Below are 24,392 nucleotides of genomic sequence, written 5' to 3'. Positions count from 1 at the left end.
TGTCTTGTGTTTGTCACAAGTTTGTTCACCTCACCCAAAACTGTTGTACCATATCACCTCACCCAAATGCGAGTATAAGTATGGACAAGTTTGCGTGTTTACAGAGACATTCCAGAGCAACCACAGAGCATTGACAGCCTCAGGTGGTCCAGTCCAGACCGGCAGTGGTCCAGTCTGATACCTCTCACCACACCACTAGGAGCAGTGTGGTCACAATGCGACCCAAACGTCTTAAAGTCAGAGCTACTCCACTTGATGGTCATGCTATCGGGAGAAGCAATATTTTAAAGATCCTGAAGAAGGTTACTGGCCTCGAACCCGCTGACATTAGTCAGGAAGGTGAAGATATCGTGCTCTTCTTTTCATGTGAAGAGGAGCTAGAAAAACTCCTGACTAACGATGCCATTCTTCGTAAAGAACACCACCTACATCCTCACTTCCCACGACAGTTCCTGGCCGGAAGAACTGTTTTTATCAGAAGGACCAGCCAGTGGATCTCTGACCGACCTCAACATCATATCAAGGACAATATCGAGGACAAAAATCCAAACCTGGCTGTATTCAAACTAGAGTTCTGCAACTCCGACAAAACATCAATGAAGATTACGTTCACCACCATAGCTGCGGCCACCCAGGCTGCCACACAAGGATTCTACTGCTTCGGTTTAAAAATTCCACCCCACCAAATAAAAAAGGAACGATACCATGAGATCCAGCAGTACTTTAAGTGCTACGAGCTCTCCCACCCGACCAATAAGTGTCAGCACCCTGTCCAGAAGTGCAGCCAGTGCGCACTGGACCATCACTACTCCATATGCAAGGCAACAGTCCATCGCTGCTTGCTCTGTGATGGCAATCACCCTGCAATTTCCTACCGCTGCCCTCGCAGACAGGAAAGCATCAAGGCCCAGGTTGAAGCCAAGAGAAACAATCCTTCTACCTCCTCGACCAAGCCCCAAGCGTTCAACCCACCACCTTAGCTCTCACTAATCGACCAGAAGACTTTCCAGTCTTACCAACATGTGGCTCCTCCCAGTAGGCGACACAGCCTTCTCATTGGGGACCCAAGGTCCCACAGGCTCCTTCACAGCCCCCTGCATCACGTGCAGGCATTATTCCTGGTCTTATTAGACTAGCGGAAAGACTAGCAGGACCAGACAACCAGCGCTTTGTCAGTGAACTAAACACATTATACATAGACAATAACCTGGCCCCCATCATAGCCACTAGCGTAAATCTCACTGTCTCCTCTACCACTCCGGAGACTACCACCAGGATGACCATGCGGTCAACTTCAACATCGACTCCAGAACCGCCCATGACCCGGGCGACACAAACAGAAGTAATTCCTTCTCCAGCTCCCAACACTCCTACCATCTTCTTAAGGTTATCTTGAGATGATTTCGGGGCTTTAGTGTCCCCGCGGCCCGGTCCTCGACCAGGCCTCCACCCCCAGGAAGCAGCCCGTGACAGCTGACTAACACCCAGGTACCTATTTTACTGCTAGGTAACAGGGGCATAGGGTGAAAGAAACTTTGCCCATTGTTTCTCGCCGGCGCCTGGGATCGAACCCGGGACCACAGGATCACAAGTCCAGTGTGCTGTCTGCTCGGCCGACCGGCTCCCTCCATATGCATCATTACTATCACCATCACCATCACTATCTCAGCAGCCGCGCTAGCAGACGTGCTGTCTACAAACGATAACAGCACCACCAGCGAGGCGAAAGAAAAAAAACGCCCGCTACGGAGGTTACGGAGTACTCAGACGAGGAAATCATAGTAGAAGCTCCAAAGCCGCATCTCAAATACAACACGTACACGGTTCAAGACTTCCTCATGGAGTCCACGTCACCAAACTATAACGACAGCACTGCTCAGCCAAAGTCGCAGGCAAAGAAAAAACGGAAAACCTAGAGGTTCACACTAATCCCACTAACTCCATAACTGGTATAGCCAGCCCCCAAGGCTGAAAACCATCATGAAGACCCCCATCCATCGCCAGATCTCTAGTATCAGCCACTGATACAGATAATGGCTCCAAAGAGCCTCCACTTACGGGCTAATCATCGCGTGTTACTAGAACTTATTGTTTTGAGTAGTGAATCTTAAACAACAACAACAACAGCTTGTTTACAGGTTACAGTTGTGTGTGTAAACTTAAGTCTTTGAAAATATAATAAGTTATTACGAAACGCGTTCAGGCGTCGCGTCAGACTAGAAATAAAGCTGAATTTTGGAGAATTGATTTTTCAATTGCCATCGGCAGTGAAAAGGAACATAAGAAATATTGAGAATTTCGTGTTAGAATTATTAATCTTACCTTTTCGGTCATATTTAACAACACATGTTTACAAGAAAGACTGATACCATTTTATATATATATATATATATATATATATATATATATATATATATATATATATATATATATATATATATATATATATATATATATATATATATATATATATATATATATATATATATATATATATATATATATATATATATACATATATATATATGGATATATATATATATATACATATATATATATATATATATAAATATATATATATATATATATATATATATATATATATATATATATATATATATATGTATATATATATATATATATGTATATATATATATATATATATAAATATATATATATATATATAAATATATATATATATTTAAATATATATATATATATATATATATATATATATATATATATATATATATATATATATATGTATGTATATATATATATATATATATATATATATATATATATATATTTATGTATGTATATATATATATGTATATATGTATGTATGTATATATATATATATATATATATATATATATATATATATATATATATATATATATATATATATATATAAAATGGTATCAGTCTTTCTTGTAAACATGTGTTGTTAAATATGACCGAAAAGGTAAGATTAATAATTACGGAGTACTCAGACGAGGAAATCATAGTAGAAGCTCCAAAGCCGCATCTCAAATACAACACGTACACGGTTCAAGACTTCCTCATGGAGTCCACGTCACCAAACTATAACTATATATATATATATATATATATATATATATATATATATATATATATATATATATATATATATATATATATATATATATATATATATATAAATATATATATATATATATTTATATATATCTTTGTAACCCATATGTAACTCCTTTTTTGTAACAAAGTTCAAATAAAGTAAATATATATGTGTACATACAAAAGAATGGGGGCGGTAGGAGAAGACAATATTAGTGTTCAGTGAGAAACCACAAGATCTCCTCTGAATACTTTTTATTTTCTTCTCCGAGGCTATGGGTCCCCACATTGGCACCAGAGGTGGTACCCTCACAAACTTTTATACAAATATATATATATATATATATATATATATATATATATATATATATATATATATATATATATATATATATATTTTCGGTCATATTTAACAACACATGTTTACAAGAAAGACTGATACCATTACATATATATATATAAATGGTATATATATATATATATATATATATATATATATATATATATATATATATATATATATATATATATATATATGTATATATATATATGTATATATATATATATATATATATATATATATATATATATATATATATATATATATATATATATATACAACTTTAGAACACTTTCCCACCAGGAGACTCGAACCCTAGCCAGCACAGAAGCCTTCCAGCAACTGGCATAACAGGTACGCCTTAACCCTCTCCACCACCTGCTCAGACCCTTAAAAGAGATGGTAATTTCGGAGTATTTAAATACACCAAAGATCACCACCTCCCAAGAGCACTAGAGCAAGTGAGGGGTCATTTAGACGTTAATTTCATCAAGTCCCTGTTAATATGGGAAGACCATCATGAAGACCTTTTAAGGGTCTGAGCAGGTGGTGGAGAGGGTTAAGGCGTACCTGTTATGCCAGTTGCTGGAAGGCTTCTGTGCTGGCTAGGGTTCGAGTCTCCTGGTGGGAAAGTGTTCTAAAGTTGTATACTTCACTCTCGTGTTTAGGAGAGTTGTGCCTTAAGCATAGACACTGTGTCTTCCCATATTAACAGGGACTTGATGAAATTAACGTCTAAATGACCCCTCGCTTGCTCTAGTGCTCCTGGGAGGTGGTGATCTTTGGTGTATTTAAATACTCCAAAATTACCATCTCTTTTAAGGGTCTGAGCAGGTGGTGGAGAGGGTTAAGGCGTACCTGTTATGCCAGTTGCTGGAAGGCTTCTGTGCTGGCTAGGGTTCGAGTCTCCTGGTGGGAAAGTGTTCTAAAGTTGTATACTTCACTCTCGTGTTTAGGAGAGTTGTGCCTTAAGCATAGACACTGTGTCTTCCCATATTAACAGGGACTTGATGAAATTAACGTCTAAATGACCCCTCACTTGCTCTAGTGCTCTTGGGAGGTGGTGATCTTTGGTGTATTTAAATACTCCGAAATTACCATCTCTTTTAAGGGTCTGAGCAGGTGGTGGAGAGGGTTAAGGCGTACCTGTTATGCCAGTTGCTGGAAGGCTTCTGTGCTGGCTAGGGTTCGAGTCTCCTGGTGGGAAAGTGTTCTAAAGTTGTATACTTCACTCTCGTGTTTAGGAGAGTTGTGCCTTAAGCATAGACACTGTGTCTTCCCATATTAACAGGGACTTGATGAAATTAATGTCTAAATGACCCCTCACTTGCTCTAGTGCTCTTGGGAGGTGGTGATCTTTGGTGTATTTAAATACTCCGAAATTACCATCTCTTTTAACAGTCTGAGCAGGTGGTGGAGAGGGTTAAGGCGTACCTGTATGCCAGTCGCTGGAAGGCTTCTGTGCTGGCTAGGGTTCGAGTCTCCTGGTGGGAAAGTGTTCTAAAGTTGTATACTTCACTCTCGTGTTTAGGAGAGTTGTGCCTTAAGCATAGACACTGTGTCTTCCCATATTAACAGGGACTTGATGAAATTAACGTCTAAATGACCCCTCACTTGCTCTAGTGCTCTTGGGAGGTGGTGATCTTTGGTGTATTTAAATACTCCGAAATTACCATCTCTTTTAAGGGTCTGAGCAGGTGGTGGAGAGGGTTAAGGCGTACCTGTTATGCCAGTTGCTGGAAGGCTTCTGTGCTGGCTAGGGTTCGAGTCTCCTGGTGGGAAAGTGTTCTAAAGTTGTATACTTCACTCTCGTGTTTAGGAGAGTTGTGCCTTAAGCATAGACACTGTGTCTTCCCATATTAACAGGGACTTGATGAAATTAACGTCTAAATGACCCCTCACTTGCTCTAGTGCTCTTGGGAGGTGGTGATCTTTGGTGTATTTAAATACTCCGAAATTACCATCTCTTTTAAGGGTCTGAGCAGGTGGTGGAGAGGGTTAAGGCGTACCTGTTATGCCAGTTGCTGGAAGGCTTCTGTGCTGGCTAGGGTTCGAGTCTCCTGGTGGGAAAGTGTTCTAAAGTTGTATACTTCACTCTCGTGTTTAGGAGAGTTGTGCCTTACATATATATATATATGTATGTATATATATATATATATATATATATATATATATATATATATATATATATATATATATATATATATATATATATATATATATATATATATACATATATATATATATATATATATATATATATATATTCATAAATATATATATATATATATATATATATATATATATATATATATATATATATATATATATATATATATATATATATATATATATATATGTCGTACCTAATAGCCAGAACGCACTTCTCAGCCTACTATGCAAGGCCCAATACAGAAGTAGTTTTTGGCTACTGTAAGATGGTGAACACCTCAGAAAGTAGGTTAACCTGGGGAGGGACAGACATCTGGTGATGAGGTAGAGTGCATCATGAGCATCAATATCCTCAATCCTCCCATCCATCCTCTTAAGGTCGGCGATTTTCTTATCAAGGACCTCATCGATGGCTTTCAACCCCAGGGGAGCTCCTAGGAGTGTGCTGTCTTCAGGTTTAGTTTTATGGATATTTGGCAGAAGACCCTCTATTCTCTCTACGATGCCCTGGTTGGAACATATTATTTCACATTTAGAAGGGTTCAGGGTGAGGCCTAAAACTGCACCTTGCTCCTGGATTTTTCTGATGTCCTCCAGGAGGGAGTCTTGGGATATATATATATATATATATATATATATATATATATCCCAAGACTCCCTCCTGGAGGACATCAGAAAAATCCAGGAGCAAGGTGCAGTTTTAGGCCTCACCCTGAACCCTTCTAAATGTGAAATAATATGTTCCAACCAGGGCATCGTAGAGAGAATAGAGGGTCTTCTGCCAAATATCCATAAAACTAAACCTGAAGACAACACACTCCTAGGAGCTCCCCTGGGGTTGAAAGCCATCGATGAGGTCCTTGATAAGAAAATCGCCGACCTTAAGAGGATGGATGGGAGGATTGAGGATATTGATGCTCATGATGCACTCTACCTCATCACCAGATGTCTGTCCCTCCCCAGGTTAACCTACTTTCTGAGGTGTTCACCATCTTACAGTAGCCAAAAACTAAGTGAGTATGACCGGTTACTGAAATCAATGCTAGAAAAAGCCCTTAACCTCTCTCTCGATGACCTACAGTGGAAACAAGCCTCTCTTCCCGTAAGACTTGGGGCCTCGGAGTTCGAACAGCAACGCAAATCGCTGTTCCAGCCTTCCTGTCCTCCTTATCAGCATCCGACGACCTTGTGAAGGAAATTCTACCTGCCCACTTACATCAGCTGGCAGGTGTACATGATCCCAATTTTACACGCTGTGCCACAGAGTGGGCCTCTCGTGCAGGCCAATCACCTCAACCACCATCTCCAAAATCCCACAAGCAATCCAGCTGGGATGGTCCCATTGTAGACCAAGTTGCTGCAGAGTGCCTGGGTGCTGCAACAACACAACACGACATTGCTCGCCTCACAGCAGTAGCAGCACCACATGCAGGGGATTTCCTGTTAGCAACCCCAATGTCGGCAACTGGCACGCGTCTCACACCACACGCCCTCCGAATTGCTGTGGCCCTCCGCCTTGCTGCCCCAATCCACACCAGATATAGGTGTATTTGCGGCGAGGTGGTGGCTGACAGGTACGGTCACCATGGCCTACTCTGCCAAAGCACAGGGGGATGGCACTCGAGGCACAGTGAAGTTAACGACATCATCAAGAGGAGCCTCACCACAGCTGGATGCCCAGCTGAAAGAGAGCCCCGTTACCTAACGCCCCGTAACTCTGATGCTCTTATTGGTCGCCCGGATGGTATCACAGTGAACCCCTGGAAGAATGGCAAGCAGTTGGTATGGGACTACACGTGCGTATCAACCCTGGCTAACACCTACATTAACCTCAGTGTTGCACAACCAGGTGGCGCTGCCACCCACAGGGAAGCAGCCAAATCCCGTAAGTATAGAGAACTGGATCACCACTACAATTTTGTCCCCATTGCTTCTGAGACGCTCGGCGCCTGGGGTAAAAGTGCTACCAGTTTTTTTAAGGAACTGGGTTCTAGGCTCATTGAAACAACAAGGGACCCGAGAGCTGCAAGCTTTCTTTTCCAGCGCCTCAGTGTGGCGATACAGAGGGGAAATGCGCACTGCATCCAGGGTTCCTGCCCGCCATCTGAGGAGCTGGAGGAACTCGACAACCTATGACAACCATCTTTGTAACCCATATGTAACTCCTTTTTTGTAACAAAGTTCAAATAAAGTAAATATATATGTGTACATACAAAGGAATGGGGGTGGTAGGAGAAGATAATATTAGTGTTCAGTGAGAAACCACAAGGTCTCCTCTGAATACTTTTTATTTTCTTCTCCGAGGCTATGGGTCCTCACATTGGCACCAGAGGTGGTACCCTCACAAACTTAAAAAAAAAAAAAAAAAAAATATATATATATATCTATATATATATATCTATATATATATATATATATATATATATATATATATATATATATATATATATATATATATATATATATATATATATATATATATATATATATATATATATATATATATATATATATATATATATAAACATATGTCGTTAAATATGAACGAAACAGTAAGATTAATAATTCTAACACGAATTTTCTCAATATTTCTTATGTTTCTTTTTACTGTCGATGGTAATTGAAAAATCAATTGTCCCAAATTCATTTTTATTTCTAGTCTGACGCGATGCTTGAACGCGTTTCGTAATAACTTATTACATTTTCAAAGACTTCAGTTTACACACTCACAACTGTAACCTGAAAACACTTAACAGAGTTTTACTTATGCTAACAATGTTGTTATAGATTCAGCTACTCGGAACAAGTTCTAAGTAGCACGGGCTGTGGTGAGCCCATAACATACCTGGCACAGGAGCAGGGCAAGTAGTACAGGCTATGGTGAGCCCGTAGTGTACTTACATGGCACAAGAACGGTGCCTGTGCTAACACTAAACAGCTTGTCTTATATACTCGCATTTGGGTGAGGTGATATGTTGCAACAGTTTTGGATGAGGTGAACAAACTTTTGACCAACACAAGACAGAACACGGAACAATGGGTATTAATTGGATAAATGAGAGGGAAGAATGGAAGTAACTGCAAAGGGCCTATTGGCCCAAACTTCCTCTTGATGCTTCTTTATTGGTCGGAGTCTTGAAGTGGGAAGAATATAGCTGTGCATTAATTGGCTGTTGATTGCTGGTGTTGACTTTTTGATGTGAAGTGCCTCGCAGATGTCGAGCCGCCTGCTATCACTGTATCTATTGATGATTTCTGTGTTGTTTGTTAAGACTTCTCTGGTGATGGTCTGGTTGCGGGAAGAGATTATATGTTCCTTCATGGAGCCCTGATGCTTATGCATTGTTAATCGCCTGGAAAGAGATGTTGTTGTCTTGCCTATATACTGAGTTCTTTGGGGCTTACAGTCCCCAAGTGGGCATTTGAAGGCATAGACAACGTTGGTCTCTTTTATAGCGTTCTGCTTTGTGTCTGGAGAGTTTTTGATGAGTAGGTTGGCCGTTTTTTTGGTTTTATAGTAAATCGTCACTTGTATCTTCTGATTTTTGTCTGTAGGGATAACGTTCCTATTAACAATATCGTTCAGGACCCTTTCCTCCGTTTTATGAGCTGTGGAAATGAAGTTCCTGTAAAATAGTCTAATAGGGGGTAAAGGTGTTGTGTTAGTTGCAAAGTTGTTGAAGTTGTTGCGTTGTTAGTTGTTGAAGAGTGGTTGCGCCATGCAACCATTCTTTAGTGGTTGCATGGCGTTTCACCTTTCTTTTTATGATGTCTTAAACGAAACTATTGGAGAATCTGTTGTTGACTAGGACCTGCCTTACCCTACAGAGTTCTTCATCGGCTTGCTTACATCCTGAGCTGTGGCTGAGAGGACTGTCGACGTAAGCGTTGACAACACTCCTCTTGTACCTGTCTGGGCAGTCACTGTTGGCATTGAGGCACATTCCTATGTTTGTTTCCTTAGTAAAGACTGCAGTGTGGAAACCTCCGCTCCTTTCCATGACTGTTACATCTAGAAAGGGCAGCTTCCCATCCTTCTCCATCTCGTAAGTGAAACTCAACACAGAATTCCGCTCGAATGCCTCCTTCAGCTCCTGCAGACGTCTGACATCAGGTACCTGTGTAAAAATGTCGTCAACATACCTGCAGTATATGGCAGCTTTCAAGTTCAGGTCAACTAAGACCTTCTGTTCGATGGTACTCATGCTGAAGTTTGCAAACAGGACACCTAGGGGAGAACTCATGGCGACCCCATCTACTTGCTTGTACATGTGTCCATCAGGGCTCAAGAATTGTGCCTCTTTAGTACAAGCTTGGAGTAGTTTCCTTAGAATGTTTTCTGGTATGTCAAGAGGAGTACAAGCTGGATCACGATATACTTTGTCCGCTATCATCCCGATTGTTTCATCCACAGGTACGTTGGTAAACAGTGATTCTACGTCCAACGAGGCTCTTATCCCTGTGGCCCGTGTTCCCCGCAGTAAGTCAACAAATTCTTTTGGAGACTTCAGGCTTCAGGTCACAAGGGATATAATTGGTCGCAAGCGCAAGGGACATAATGGGTCAGCAAGCCGTTGAGTCGCTTTGCCAGTCTGTACGTGGGTGTGGGTATCTGGCTGATGATTGGCCGAAGTGGGTTTCCAGGCTTGAGTCTTGTGACATTTCCATACGCATATCCAGGTTTGTATTCCTCAATAATCTTTGGCAGGTGGAGTCCGGATTTCTTGGCGTTCACAGTTTCGACCAATCTGTTTACCTTTGTTTTCAATTCGGCTGTAGTGTCCTTCGTTACCCTTTGGAATTTAGTTTGGTCAGAGAGTATGAGGTTCATTTTCGCCAGATATTCGTCTTTTTTAAGAATGACGTATATTGGCGACTTGTCACCTCTCCTGACAACTATCTCCTTGTTCTCACGAAGGCTCTTAGCTGCCGCTTTGAGCTCGACAGTATGGTGCTTCTGTAGTTGCCTCGAATCTTTCCTCTTTCTGCAATAAGTTCCGCTTGCAAGGTGTCTTTGGTGGTGATCTTCCTTTGTGTCTCGAGGTCGACTATGTCGTCCAACAGGATCTCCCACTCTACTTTCCGGGCCATCTCACTTGGTCTGGACATAACGTGACAGATTATACCCAGATTTAGGAGATTGACTTGGTCCTCAGTGAGGTTGATTCCAGCGCGAAAGACGAATATCTGGCGAAAATGAACCTCATACTCTCTGACCAATACTTGACCTGTAAAATCCATGTATTGACCTGTATTGACATGTCCAATACTTGACCTGTAAAATCACTCTTTCTGAAGATGTATTAACATAAGTAAGTACTTAAGGAAATTCCTAGTTCAATTTTCCTCCGTGGTCTGACACTGTCACATTTTTAATCACGTGTTTATTTTCGTGATTTACACACATAATGACAACCACGCACACTTTTGCTATGCTGTTCCCTCAGACTGCTTCCTTCGTGACCATCTTCGCTACACTACTAGTGAAAGCACACTGCACTCGCACCCGCCTCAAATTCCTGAAACAATGTCTTGGTGAGCAAGTTGTACCCAAGTCTCTGCTACCTGCACGTCTCCTCAAATTGGGTGATGAACCGTTCAGTGATTTCTGTGCTACCATTTTGAAAAAACACATTGAAGTTATAAAATCAAGTGAACGTTTTGTTTTCTAAAGTCTGGATACAGCAAAAAGAAACTTTCCTCACACAATACCTTTGGACTGGAAAAATCTTCTGATGGATGAAATATACAGTGACTTACTCAGAAAAATTAATCAGTTACAGAAAATTCTAAAGCGCAAGTTAGAAAGCCTGATTAAAAATAGTGATTGGACATAGAAATCCAATCTAAACAACGTGTTGAATTTGCCATCCAAGATGATATGTAAAAATGTGGTTACTACTTTGGGTTATGGTATGTCATTTGCCATTTCAAATCAAACTTCTGCAGTTAAGATTGCTAGTTCATTGTTACAGCTTGAAAAACAAAACTCTCTCCACAAAACCTAATCCTGGTTAAAGGTATTGTTTATGGTTCAACGTTGACGCCTCAAACAAACAATTTCCTTAAAAGGTTCAGACGAAGCTTTCAGGAGTTAAGAGCCGACCTATCCATTCATATAACAAAGGCTGATAAATCCAGCACTGTTGTTATTTTAAACAAGGAGGAATATATTCCGAAAATGAATTATCTCCTCCTAGATTCTCCAACATACACTAAACTCAGGATAAATCCTCTTGAGGACATCATCAAGTTCTTCAAGAGCAGCTTGAGGAAGTTGTTAAGTAAACATAAAGATCTTCTTAATCAATTTACTACCTCATCACCTTCATTACCATATCTATATGGACTTGTCTAGACGCATAACCTAACAATCCCATGAGGCCTATCATCAGTTCTGTGGGATCCATTTCTTACAAGCTTTCTAAATGGCTTACTGAAATCTTGTCCCCATTGTTAGGAACTATTTCTTCTTCTCCTCTGACAAATTCTCTTGAATTAATTAACAAATTGAATAGTGTTCCTGTCACTCCTGATGTAAAGTTAATCAGTTTTGACGTTTGTTCCTTGTTTACAAAGGTACCGGTTGATGATATTCTTGATTATCTTGCTCGTAAACTAATGAACCATGTTTTACCTCTTTCTGCTGATATTATTGCCAATCTTGTTAAGTTGAGCATGAAAGAATGTAAATTTACCTTTAATAATGAGTATTATTTACTGAATTTTGGAATGGCAATGGGGAATCCTTTATAGCCATTGCTTTCAAACTTGTACATGGAATTCTTCGAAAAGAAATTAGTTTCAAAAATAACCCCTGGAATCATTCCATGGTTTAGATATGTTGATGATATTTTGTGTATATGGCCTTCAGATGTAAACACAGACGAATTTGTAGCCAAACTTAATGATCAAGTCACCTCTAAAAAATTTACTATGGAAACTGAAATTGATAAATGTTTGCCATTCCTAGATGTACTTATTCATAAGGAAGATTTTTCACTAAAGTTTAGTGTCTACAGAAAACCTACGAATAATTTATCTTATGTTCATTATTTTTCACGGCATAGATACAATGTGAAAAAGTCAATTTTTTCTCCAATGTATGTAAGAGCTCTTCGAGTTGTGAGTCTAGAATTTTTAGATGAAGAGTTTAAGAATATTGATTCGATTGGTCTCAAGCTTTGTTATCCACTTAGTTTTTTGGAAGTTTGTCGTAGCAAAGCTCGTCGTACATATTATAATAATATATGCAGTGAAAAAATTCGCCCAAAGAATGTGTTATGTTTACCATATTTCTCTGGGTTTGAGAATATTGTCAAGGCCTTGAAACTTTTTAATATACATGTATTGTTTAGCTACGAAAATACTGTTGGTAAGCTATTACTTAGAAACAGCCCTCGTAGTGATAATTGTGCCATTTATAAAATACCTTGTAAAGACTGTAATAAGTTGTATGTTGAGCAAACATCTAAAGATTTAAAATGTAGAATTTCGTAACATAAATACTCTGTAAAACATGGCCAATTGTCTAATGGTTTGTTTGTTCATCTGTCAGAAGATGCTCACCAAATTGATTGGGAGATGGCTTCTTCAATAACGAATTGTAAAAGCACTTATAACAGAAACATAATTGAATCTGCTTTGATACAGATTACAAAAAAAAGTAATTTGAACATGAGCAGTGGTTTATATAACTTAGATCCATTTTTGATAAATCAATTAAATGGCGATTTGAGTAAGATAATTGGAACACATTTCTCTCACTAATTCATTGTAAATATTTACTATCTTATGCTATTATAATCCATGTGTGGGCCTGTTGGTGGGTATGGATAGGAGCTGCATTGTATGGGCCAATAAGCCTTCAGCATTTGTTGTGCGGCTCATATTTGTGTCCATCTAATTCCCATTCATTTGTTATTGTACCTCACCTCACTCCACCATACTCTCCTGCCAATTTATGTACAATACTTGACCTGTAAAATCCAACCCGTTCTCGCAATTGCTTATTGTCAATATTGGCTTATTTAATAAGTGCATATGTGACATACTAATTGATTGTGAATATTTTTGTTTCCCTTGAAAAGCTTCATAGAAAACACCGACCTCACCTAACCTTCTTAGTATGTTAAGATAAGCATCTCATTGCTTCTTATTTACAATTATTACTTAACCCATCAATGGTATAGGTTAAGTAATAATTGTAATTTAGAAGCAATAAGATGCTTATCTTAACATACTAAGAAGGTTAGGTGAGGTCGGTATTTTCTATGAAGCTTTTCAAGGCAAACTAAAATATTCACAATTAGTATGTCACATATGCATTTATTATATAAGCGAATATTGACAATAAGCAAGTGCGAGAACGGGTTGGTAAAATCACTCCTTCTGAAGATGTATTAATATACGAAAGTACTTAAGGAAATTCCTGTTTCAAATTTCTTCCGTGGTCAAACACTGTCACATTTTTAATAACGTGCATATTTTCGTGATTTACACACATGTATATACATATATATATATATATATATATATATATATATATATATATATATATATATATATATATATATATATATATATATATATATATATATATATATATATATATATATATATATATATAACTGAAAACACACACCCCAGAAGTGACTCGAACCCATACTCCCAGAAGCAACGCAACTGGTATGTACAGGACGCCTTAATCCACTTGACCATCACGACCGGACATAATGAGGTGATAGCCTAGGCTATTTGAACCACCCCACCGCCGGCACTCGGATAGTAATCTTGGGCATAGCATTTTACCAAATCACCTCATTCTTTGGGGCACACATGAGGAACACAAATGCGAACAAGCCTGAATGGTCCCCAGGACAATATGCAACTGAAAACTCACACCCCAGAAGTGACTCGAACCCATACTTCCAGAAGCAACGCAACTGGTATGTACAAGACGCCTTAATCCACTTGACCATCACGACCGGACATAATGAGGTGATAGCCGAGGCTATTTGAACCACCCCACCGCCGGCACTCGGATAGTAATCTTGGGCATAGCATTTTACCAAATCACCTCATTCTTTGGGGCACACGTGAGGAACACAAATGCGAACAAGCCTGAATGGTCCCCAGGACAATATGCAACTGAAAACTCACACCCCAGAAGTGATTCGAACCCATACTCCCAGAAGCAACGCAACTGGTATGTACAAGACGCCTTAATCCACTTGACCATCACGACGGGACATAATGAGGTGATAGCCGAGGCTATTTGAACCACCCCACCGCCGGCACTCGGATAGTAATCTTGGGCATAGCATTTTACCAAATCACCTCATTCTTTGGGGCACACGTGAGGAACACAAATGCGAACAAGCCTGAATGGTCCCCAGGACAATATGCAACTGAAAACTCACACCCCAGAAGTGACTCGAACCCATACTCCCAGAAGCAACGCAACTGGTATGTACAAGACGCCTTAATCCACTTGACCATCACGACCGGACATAATGAGGTGATAGCCGAGGCTATTTGAACCACCCCACCGCCGGCACTCGGATAGTAATCTTGGGCATAGCATTTTACCAAATCACCTCATTCTTTGGGGCACACGTGAGGAACACAAATGCGAACAAGCCTGAATGGTCCCCAGGACAATATCCAACTGAAAACTCACACCCCAGAAGTGACTCGAACCCATACTTCCAGAAGCAACGCAACTGGTATGTCCAGTCGTGATGGTCAAGTGGATTAAGGCGTCATGTACATACCAGTTGCGTTGCTTCTGGGAGTATGGGTTCGAGTCACTTCTGGGGTGTGAGTTTTCAGTTGCATATTGTCCTGGGGACCATTCAGGCTTGTTCGCATTTGTGTTCCTCACGTGTGCCCCAAAGAATGAGGTGATTTGGTAAAATGCTATGCCCAAGATTACTATCCGAGTGCCGGCGGTGGGGTGGTTCAAATAGCCTCGGCTATCACCTCATTATGTCCGGTCGTGATGGTCAAGTGGATTAAGGCATCTTGTACATACCAGTTGCGTTGCTTCTGGGAGTATGGGTTCGAGTCACTTCTGGGGTGTGAGTTTTCAGTTGCATATTGTCCTGGGGACCATTCAGGCTTGTTCGCATTTGTGTTCCTCACGTGTGCCCCAAAGAATGAGGTGATTTGGTAAAATGCTATGCCCAAGATTACTATCCGAGTGCCGGCGGTGGGGTGGTTCAAATAGCCTCGGCTATCACCTCATTATGTCCGGTCGTGATGGTCAAGTGGATTAAGGCGTCTTGTACATACCAGTTGCGTTGCTTCTGGGAGTATGGGTTCGAATCACTTCTGGGGTTTGAGTTTTCAGTTGCATATTGTCCTGGGGACCATTCAGGCTTGTTCGCATTTGTGTTCCTCACGTGTGCCCCAAAGAATGAGGTGATTTGGTAAAATGCTATGCCCAAGATTACTATCCGAGTGCCGGCGGTGGGGTGGTTCAAATAGCCTCGGCTATCACCTCATTATGTCCCGTCATTGATGGTCAAGTGGATTAAGGCGTCTTGTACATACCAGTTGCGTTGCTTCTGGGAGTATGGGTTCGAGTCACTTCTGGGGTGTGAGTTTTCAGTTGCATATTGTCCTGGGGACCATTCAGGCTCGTTCGCATATATATATATATATATATATATATATATATATATATATATATATATATATATATATATATATATATATATATATATATATATATATATATATGTATATATATATATATATATATATATATATATATATATATATATATATATATATGTATATATATATATATATATATATATATATATATATATATATATATATATATATATATATATATATATATATATATATATATATATATGTTAGTATATTTTGGTAGCAGTCTTTCCTGTAGACATATATTATTAAATATGACCGAAAAAGTAAGATTAATAATTCTAACACGAATTTTCTCGATCTTTCGTACATTCCTTTTCACTGTTGGTGGTAATTCAAAAATCAATTCTCCAAAATTCATTTTTATTTCTAGTCTGACGCGACACTTGAGCACATTTCGTAAAACTTATTACATTTTCAAAGACTTTAGTTTACACATACACAACTGAATAGAACTTACACATCTCCGATTTGTTTATATCTACATTTGAGTGAGGTGGATGGGGTGAGGTGGTATTAATAGGGTATTAAATTCATCAACACAAGACAGAACACGAAACAATGGGTATTGAATGGAAGTGATTGTAGAAAGCCTATTGGTCCATATTTCTTGATGCTTCTATATTGGAGCGGAGTCTTGAGGTGGGTAGAATATAGTTGTGCATTAATTGGCTGTTGATTGCTGGTGTTGACTTTTTGATGTGTAGTGCCTCGCAAACGTCAAGCCGTCTGCTATCGCTGTATCTATCGATGATTTCTGTGTTGTTTACTAGGATTTCTCTGGCGATGGTTTGGTTGTGGGAAGAGATTATATGTTCCTTAATGGAGCCCTGTTGCTTATGCATCGTTAAACGCCTAGAAAGAGATGTTGTTGTCTTGCCTATATATTGGGTTTTTTGGAGCTTACAGTCCCCAAGAGGGCATTTGAAGGCATAGACGACGTTGGTCTCTTTTAAAGCGTTCTGCTTTGTGTCAGGAGAGTTTCTCATGAGTAGGCTGGCCGTTTTTCTGGTTTTATAGTAAATCGTCAGTTGTATCCTCTGATTTTTGTCTGTAGGGATAACGTTTCTATTAACAATATCTTTCAGGACCCTTTCCTCCGTTTTATGAGCTGTGGAAAAGAAGTTCCTGTAAAATAGTCTAATAGGGGGTATAGGTGTTGTGTTAGTTGTCTCTTCAGAGGTTGCATGGCGTTTCACTTTCCTTCTTATGATGTCTTCGACAAAATCATTGGTGAAGCCGTTGTTGACTAGGACCTTCCTTACCCTACAGAGTTCTTCGTCGACTTGCTTCCATTCTGAGCTGTGGCTGAGAGCACGGTCGACATATGCGTTAACAACACTCCTCTTGTACCTGTCTGGGCAGTCACTGTTGGCATTTAGGCACATTCCTATGTTCGTTTCCTTAGTGTAGACTGCAGCGTGGAAACCTCCGCTCTTTTCCATGACTGTTACATCTAGAAAGGGCAGCTTCCCATCTTTTTCCATCTCGTAAGTGAAACGCAGCACGGAACTCTGCTCAAACGCCTCCTTCAGCTCTTGCAAATGTCTGACATCAGGTACCTGTGTAAAAATGTCGTCAACATACCTGCAGTATATGGCCGGTTTCAAGTTCATGTCGACTAAGACTTTTTGCTCGATGGTACCCATGTAGAAGTTTGCAAATAGGACACCTAGGGGAGAACCCATGGCGACCCCATCTACTTGCTTATACATGTGCCCATCCGGGCTCAAGAAGGGTGCCTCTTTAGTACAAGCTTGGAGTAGTTTCCTTAGAATATTCTCTGGTATGTCAAGAGGAGTACAGGCTGGATCACGATACACTCTGTCGGCTATCATCCCGATTGTCTCGTCCACAGGTACGTTGGTGAACAGTGATTCTACGTCCAACGAGGCTCTTATCCATGTGGCCCGTGTGCCCCGTAGTAAGTCAATAAATTCTTTTGGGGACTTCAGGCTGAAGGCGCAAGGGACATAAGGAGTCAGCAGGCCGTTGAGTCGCTTCGCCAGTCTGTACGTGGGTGTGGGTATCTGGCTAATGATTGGCCGAAGTGGGTTTCCAGGCTTGTGTGTCTTGACATTTCCATACGCATATCCAGGTTTATATTCCCCAGTAATCTTTGGCAGGTGGAGTCCGGATTTCTTGGCGTTCACAGTTTCAATCAGTTTGTTGACCTTTGCTTTCAATTCGGCTGTAGTGTCCTTCGTTGCCCTTTGGAATTTAGTTTGGTCAGAGAGTATGAGGTTCATTTTCGCCAGAAGCATCAAGAAATATGGACCAATAGGCTTTCTACAATCACTTCCATTCAATACCCATTGTTTCGTGTTCTGTCTTGTGTTGATGAAATTAATACCCTATTAATGCCACCTCACCCCATCCACCTCACTCAAATGTAGATATAAACAAATCGGAGATGTGTAAGTTCTATTCAGTTGTGTATGTGTAAACTAAAGTCTCTGAAAATGTAATAAGTTTTACGAAACGCGATCAAGTGTCGCGTCAGACTAGAAATAAAAACGAATTTTGGAGAATTGATTTTTGAATTACCACCAACAGTGAAAAGAAATGTACGAAAGATCGAGAAAATTCGTGTTTGAATTATTAATCTTACTTTTTCGGTCATATTTAATAATATATGTCTACAGGAAAGACTGCTACCAAAATATACTATTATATATATACAACCCGTTCTCGCAAATTTAATAAGTCAATATTGACTTATTAGTTGCGTGCATAGGTGACATACTAAACATAATAGTTTCCCTTGAAAAGCTTCATAGAAAACACCGACTTAACCTAACCTACTTAGTATGTTAAAATAAGCATCTTTTAGCTTCGTAATTACAATTGTTACTTAACCTATTATAGGTATAGATTAGGTAATAATTGTAATTACGAAGCAATAAGATGCTTATCTTAACATACTAAGTAGGTTAGGTAAGGTCGGTGTTTTCTATGAAGCTTTTCAAGGGAAACTATTATGTTAAGTATGTCACCTATGCACATATTTAATAAGTCAATATTGACTTATTAAATTTGCGAGAACGGGTTGCAACATATATATATATATATATATATATATATATATATATATATATATATATATATATATATATATATATATATATATATATATATATATATATATATATATGTCGTACCTAATAGCCAGAACGCACTTCTCGGCCTACTACACAAGGCCAGATTTGCCTAATAAGCCAAGTTTTCATGAAGTAATTGTTTTTCAACTACCTAACCTACCTAACCTAACCTAACTAAACTTTTTCGGCTACCTAACCCAACCTAACCTATATATATATATATATATATATATATATATATATATATATATATATATATGTATATATATATATATATATATATATATATATATATATATATATATATATATATATATATATATATATATATATATATGTATAAGAAAATAGAAGAAGGGAACACTATTAGCGCAATAAGAGTCATCACCAGTGAGGACTCAATTGCCGACAGAGATGCCGCAACAGCTCAAGCCCTAAGGGAGAAACACCCACCCAGGACTCCGCGTGAGGACGACATTGTACGAGTGGGGGCTACCGGAGCAGAACCTCTCTGGGTGGCTGAATCTGTGGTCCATAAAGCAGCCAAGTCCTTCCCTACAGGATCAGCAGGTGGGTTCACAGGACTAAAACCCAACCACCTCAAGCAAATGCTCAACCCTGCACTGGGTGACATTGCAAAGAACCTCTTGGTGGAACTAACCAGATTCACCAACACATGTCTAGCTGGCAACATACCAGCGACCATAAGACCTATCTTTTTCGGAGCATCTCTCTGTGCTCAAAAGAAAAAGGATGGAGGGATCAGGCCAATAGCTGTGGGCAATTCTCTCCGGCGTCTCGTCGCAAAGGCAGCTGAAAGAACAGTTAGTGATGCAGTGGCCAACATGCTGAAGCCAAAACAGCTCGGGTTCGGCATTCCACAAGGGTGTGAGGCGGCAGCCCATGCAGCTCGAGCCTTCATCGCCAACATCACAGACGAAAAGGCCCTTATCAAGCTAGATTTAAAAAATGCCTTCAATTTGGTGCGGAGGGATACTGTACTCCATGCGCTTCATAGTCATTTCCCTACCCTCTACCCATTTGTACATTCATGCTACAGTATGGACCTTAAGCTACTGTTTGGTGAGCCTGAAATTGACTCGCGAGAAGGCGTCCAACAGGGTGACCCCCTTGCTCCTCTCCTTTCTGCTTAGTCATCAAACAAGTCACAGAGGTCCTGTCCAGCGAGCTTAACATCTGCTTCTTGGATGATGGTACCCTAGCTGGTTCCCAAGACTCCCTTCTGGAGGACATCAGAAAAATCCAGGAGCAAGGTGCAGTTTTAGGCCTCACCCTGAACCCTTCTAAATGTGAAATAATATGTTCCAACCAGGGCATCGTAGAGAGAATAGAGGTTCTTCTGCCAAATATCCATAAAACTAAACCTGAAGACAGCACACTCATAGGAGCTCCCCTGGGGTTGAAAGCCATCGATGAGGTCCTTGATAAGAAAATCGCCGACCTTAAGAGGATGGATGGAAGGATTGAGGATATTGATGCTCATGATGCACTCTACCTCATCACCAGATGTCTCTCCCTCCCCAGGTTAACCTACTTTCTGAGGTGTTCACCATCTTGCAGTAGCCAAAAACTAAGTGAGTATGACCGGTTACTGAAATCAATGCTAGAAAAAGCCATTAACCTCTCTCTTGATGACCTACAGTGGAAACAAGCCTCTCTTCCCGTAAGACTTGGGGGCCTCGGAGTTCGAACAGCAACGCAAATCGCTGTTCCAGCCTTCCTGTCCTCCTTATCAGCATCCGACGACCTTGTGAAGGAAATTCTACCTGCCCACTTACATCAGCTGGCAGGTGTACATGATCCCAATTTTACACGCTGTGCCACAGAGTGGGCCTCTCGTGCAGGCCCATCACCTCAACCACCATCCCCAAAAGCCCACAAGCAATCCAGCTGGGATGGCCCCATTGTAGACCAAGTTGCTGCAGAGTGCCTGGGTGCTGCAACAACACAACACGACATTGCTCGCCTCACAGCAGTAGCAGCCCCACATGCAGGGAATTTCCTGTTAGCAACCCCAATGTCGGCAACTGGCACGCGTCTCACACCACACGCCCTCCAAATTGCTGTGGCCCTTCGCCTTGCTGCCCCAATCCACACCAGATATAGGTGTATTTGCGGCGAGATGGTGGTTGACAGGTACGGCCACCATGGCCTACTCTGCCAAAGCACAGGGGGATGGCCCTCGAGGCACAGTGAAGTTAACGACATCATCAAGAGGAGCCTCACCACAGCTGGATGCCCAGCTGAAAGAGAGCCCCGTTACCTAACGCCCCATAACTCTGATGCTCTTATTGGTCGCCCGGATGGTATCACAGTGAACCCCTGGAAGAATGGCAAGCAATTGGTATGGGACTACACGTGCGTATCAACCCCTGGCTAACACCTACATTAACCTCAGTGTTGCACAACCAGGTGGCGCTGCCACCCACAGGGAAGCAGCCAAATCCCGTAAGTATAGAGAACTGGATCACCACTACAATTTTGTCCCCATTGCTTCTGAGACACTCGGCGCCTGGGGTAAAAGTGCTACCAGTTTTTTTAAGGAACTGGGTTCTAGGCTCATTGAAACAACAAGGGACCCTAGAGCTGCAAGATTCTTTTCCAGCGCCTCAGCGTGGCGATACAGAGGGGAAATGCGCACTGCATCCAGGGTTCCTGCCCGCCATCTGAGGAGCTGGAGAAACTCGACAACCTATGATTACCATCTTTGTAACCTATATGTAACTCCTTTTTTGTAACAAAGTTCAAATAAAGCAAATATATATGTGTACATACAAAAGAATGGGGGTGGTAGGAGAAGATAATATTAGTGTTCAGTGAGAAACCACAAGGTCTCCTCTGAATACTTTTTATTTTCTTCTCCAAGGCTATGGGTCCCCACATTGGCACCAGAGGTGGTACCCTCACAAATTTATATATATATATATATATATATATATATATATATATATATATATATATATATATATATATATATATATATATATATATGTATATATATATATATATATATATACATATATATATATATATATATATATATATATATATATATATATATATATATATATATATATATATATATATATATAGGGGACCCTTAGCCTCGGTTTCCTCCGAGGCTAAGGGTCCCCTTATATATATATATATATATATATATATATATATATATATATATATATATATATATATATATATATATATATATATATATATATATATATATAAGGGGACCCTTAGCCTCGGAGGAAACCACACATAACGCATTAGAGGGAATGTTTAGGTCCCCTCCAATACTGTTTCTGTGTGCTTTTCTTCTACCACCCCCTTCCTTTTGATTTTTTTTATTTATTATGTATTTAAAGGTTACATGATTTACATTGGTTGATACAAAGAGTGCTTAAAAGTTATGGATCTCTTGAAGCTCCTCTGCTTCCGGACAGGAACCGAGAATGCAGCAGGCGGTTCCCCTCTGGATTGCCACACTGAGGCGCTGAAACAAAAAACTGGCAGCTCTTGGGTCTCTGGTGACATGAATGAGCTTGGAGCCCAATTTCTTGAGAAATCCCAAGGCACTCTTTCCCCAGGGGCCATGCATCTCAGACGCTATGGGAACAAAGGTGAATTGACCTTCCAATCGCCTGTATTTGGCTGATTTTGCTATTTCCCTGTGGTTGGCCGCCCCACCTGTTTGATCAACTCCGAGGTGTACATAGGTGTCAGCCTGGGTCACAACTGCAAGAAAAATGACAGGTTGGATAACAAGAACTTTTCACACTAGAGATGCTATACCGATGATGATACTTTTCAAAACGCTTGTGCTCTCTAGAGTGGAGTACTGCTGCACAATGACAGCCCCTTTCAAAGCTGGAGAAATTGCTGACCTAGAGAGCGTGCAGAGATCCTTTACTGCTAGAATTCACTCAGTAAAACATCTAAATTACTGGGACCGACTAAAGAGCCTAAATCTGTACTCCCTTGAGCGCAGGCGGGAGAGATACATAATAATTTACACGTGGAAAATAATTGAGGGGCTGGTCCCAAACCTGCACACAGAAATAACACCACATGAGACCAGAAGGCATGGCAGGATGTGCAGAATACCCCCGTTGAAAAGCAGAGGTGCAACAAGTACTCTGAGAGAGAACTCCATCAACATCAGAGGCCCGAGACTGTTCAACACGCTTCCACTACACATAAGGGGCATAACTGGCAAACCCCTCACAGTGTTCAAGAGAGAACTGGATAAGCACCTCCAAAGGATACCTGATCAACCAGGCTGTGACTCATACGTCAGGCTGCGAGCAGCCGCGTCTAACAGCCTGGTTGAACAGTCCAGCAACCAGGAGGCCTGGTCGACGATCGGGCCGCGGGACACTAAGCCCCGGAAGCACCTCAAGGTAGTCTCAAGGTAGGTAGCCTGGGTGGATACACATGTGTTGTGCCACACCAACTGTCTACCCTCCTTCCAGGAGTATATGGTGATGCCATCAGGGCGAAGTGCGGGGAAATCCGGGTTTTGGACCACTAGGATACTAGGTTCTCTCTCCGCTGGGCACTGAGCTGAGACGAGGCTTCTCTTGATGATGTCATTGACCTCGTTGTGTCTTGCTTGCCATCCCTTTGTGCTTCCGCAATGCAACCCATGCAGTCATATTGGTCTGCTGCCACCCTGTTGAAAATACACTTGTATTCAGTGTGAATTGGGGCACCAAGGAGGAGGGCCACTGCTACACGAAGGGATTCTGGATCTAGATGCGTGCCCATTGCCGACATGGGTACTACCAGGAGGAATTCTCCTGCATGGGGGGCAGGCACTGCTCTGAGGCGGGCTTTCTCCTTGTCTGATGTTGCGGCGCTGAGCATGGCATCAGCTATTTTTTCTATTAGTGGGTGGTCCCAGCTGGACTGCTTGTGTTTTTTTATGGTTCTATGTTAGGTGCTGGGGCTGCATGAGCATCCCACTGATTTGA

General features: G+C 40.7%; 1 protein-coding gene across 3 annotated transcripts in view; it reads right to left on the bottom strand.

The window, feature by feature from the left end:
• Positions 1-24,392, bottom strand: part of LOC123750961 (uncharacterized) — a 335,999-nt gene that overhangs the window by 5,503 nt on the left and 306,104 nt on the right. Inside the window, exon 8 of one of the 3 annotated variants that reach the window (XM_069333325.1) lies at positions 22,656-23,154. The exons of 1 other annotated variant lie outside the window; for it this stretch is intronic. In XM_069333325.1, the coding sequence (XP_069189426.1) occupies positions 22,820-23,154 (335 nt within the window). In that variant the 3' untranslated portion in view covers positions 22,656-22,819. Of the gene's footprint in view, positions 1-22,655; positions 23,155-24,392 lie in introns of those variants that run through there. One more of the 3 variants, XM_069333336.1, reaches the window with a different exon arrangement.

This window comes from Procambarus clarkii, chromosome 4 (assembly GCF_040958095.1).
Source record: "Procambarus clarkii isolate CNS0578487 chromosome 4, FALCON_Pclarkii_2.0, whole genome shotgun sequence".
NCBI lineage: Eukaryota > Metazoa > Arthropoda > Malacostraca > Decapoda > Cambaridae > Procambarus > Procambarus clarkii.
This window is presented reverse-complemented; position numbering and strand designations above follow the sequence as displayed.